Source organism: Rhincodon typus, chromosome 18 (assembly GCF_021869965.1).
Source record: "Rhincodon typus isolate 14 chromosome 18, sRhiTyp1.1, whole genome shotgun sequence".
Lineage (NCBI taxonomy): Eukaryota > Metazoa > Chordata > Chondrichthyes > Orectolobiformes > Rhincodontidae > Rhincodon > Rhincodon typus.
The window spans coordinates 58,149,126-58,151,019 of record NC_063349.1 but is presented as its reverse complement, the minus strand read 5'-3'; the positions used below and the strand labels follow the sequence as shown (position 1 = coordinate 58,151,019).

Sequence of the window (1,894 nt, the reverse complement as noted above, 5' to 3'; positions counted from 1 at the left end):
CCCCCCCCCCCCCCCCCCCCCCCCCCGCCCACCGCCACCCCTTTATTTTCTCTTTCTGTCCCTTCTAAAACAGCGATATCGAGGAATGTTAAGCTGCCAGTCCTGTCCCTCCTTAAACCATGTCTCTGTAATGGCAATAATATAATTCCATGCAGTTATCCATGCTGTTAGTTCATCTGATTTACCTGCTATCCTTCTTGCATTGAAGTAAATGCAGTCCAGTCCTCCTGTCCCTCTGAGCCCACGACTTCCCCACGCCTACTCTTACTCCGTGCTACGCATATCTCTGACACACTTTTCTCCCCAGTCCCTGCACTTACTGGCCCTAGTGTTCCGGTTCCATAGTTGAATGCCACTCCTCATAATTGATATGTTGGCATATGTCAACTTGAAATACCTAATTTCATCAGAAATGTGAAAATTGATATGTGTCAATGTTTTTCTGGTACTACCTGATTGATTGATTTTATTGTCAAGTGTACCGAAATATAATGGAAATTTTTGTTTCCGAACAGTATAGGCGGATCACAGCAAGCAAAGGATGAACAGATCAAAAAGACTTAGAGGCATACAGGTTACATTGCAGTTTAGATTATTTGCGGCGAGAATCCATTCATCAGTCTAATAACGGCTGGAAAGAAGCTGTACCTGAACCTGTTGGTATGTGTGTTCAGGCTTCTGTATCTTCTGCCTGACATTACCAGGGTGCGATGGGTCTTTGATGATGTTGGCTGCCTTTCCACGGGAGCGAGCCGTGTAAATGGAGACCATGGATGGAAGATGAGATAACAAGGTGGAGAGTTGGATGAACACAGCAGGCCAAGCAGCATCAGAAGAGCAGGAAGGCTGACTTTTCGGGCCTAGACCCTTCTTCAGAAAGGTTGGCTTCCGTGATGGTCTGGGCTGTGCACACCACCTTCTGTAGTTTCTTGCGGTCCTGGGCAGAGCTGTTGCCATACCAAGCCGTTGTGCACCCGGGCAGTGTGCTTTCAATGGTGCATCTGTAGAAGTTGGTGAGGGACCTTATGGACATGCCAAATTTCCTGAGCTGCCCGAGGAAGAAGAGGTATTGTTGTGCCATCTTGACTGTCGCATTTATGTGGGAAGCCCACGTCAGGTTGTCAGTTATCGTCATTCCAAGCAACTTGATGCTGTCTGCCCTGTCAACCTCAGTTCTGTTGATGTAGATGGGAGCATGTTCTCCACCCTCCTTTCTGAAATCAACGATCAGTTCTTTAGTTTTGCCAATGTTGAGAGAGAGGTTGTTTTCATTGCACCACTTCACCTTCTATCTCCCTTCTGGAATTTGACTTTGACCTTGATATGTTAATGGTGTTGTTCATATTTCAGATACTACATCTCAAAGGGTGCGATTGTGGATCAGCTTGGTGGAGACCTTAATTCCACCCCTCTTCACTGGGCAACAAGGTAAGCATGCACTTGGTTTTAAATTTCTTTTGCCACTAAATTACATTGCAGATTCCTTCCTGAGGGGGGAATGGAATGTGCTTGGAGTACGTCCTGGAATGCACAGAATTGTACAACAAATTACCAGCTAGCATCAGTTTTGCTTTGATATTTCAAGTTGCTGAAAAATTTAACATACAATGTATTGTGGAGACGTAAAGCTTCTTGTGGAATGGTGAATAATGTATAGGCGACAAATGGGACATTTAGCCTAACTGGTCTGTGAATGTTTGTACTGAATGTCAAACTATTGGGAGATTCTTCTATCCCTTTCTCCCTCTTGTGTTTATCTAGTTTCCTCTTAAATACCTCTGTGCTATTCACCATAATTCCTCCTTGTGGCTGTGACATCCGCATTTTAACCATTGTTTTTTCTTTATTCATTCACGGGATGAGGGCATCACTGGCCAGGCAGCATTTATTGCCC

General features: G+C 44.9%; 1 protein-coding gene across 1 annotated transcript in view; it reads left to right on the top strand.

The window, feature by feature from the left end:
- LOC109914045 (palmitoyltransferase ZDHHC17-like) overlaps positions 1-1,894 on the top strand; it is a 113,792-nt gene that overhangs the window by 76,755 nt on the left and 35,143 nt on the right. The window contains exon 4 of the mRNA XM_048607475.1: positions 1,351-1,428. Within this exon, the coding sequence (XP_048463432.1) occupies positions 1,351-1,428 (78 nt within the window). The remainder of the gene's footprint in view (positions 1-1,350; positions 1,429-1,894) is intronic.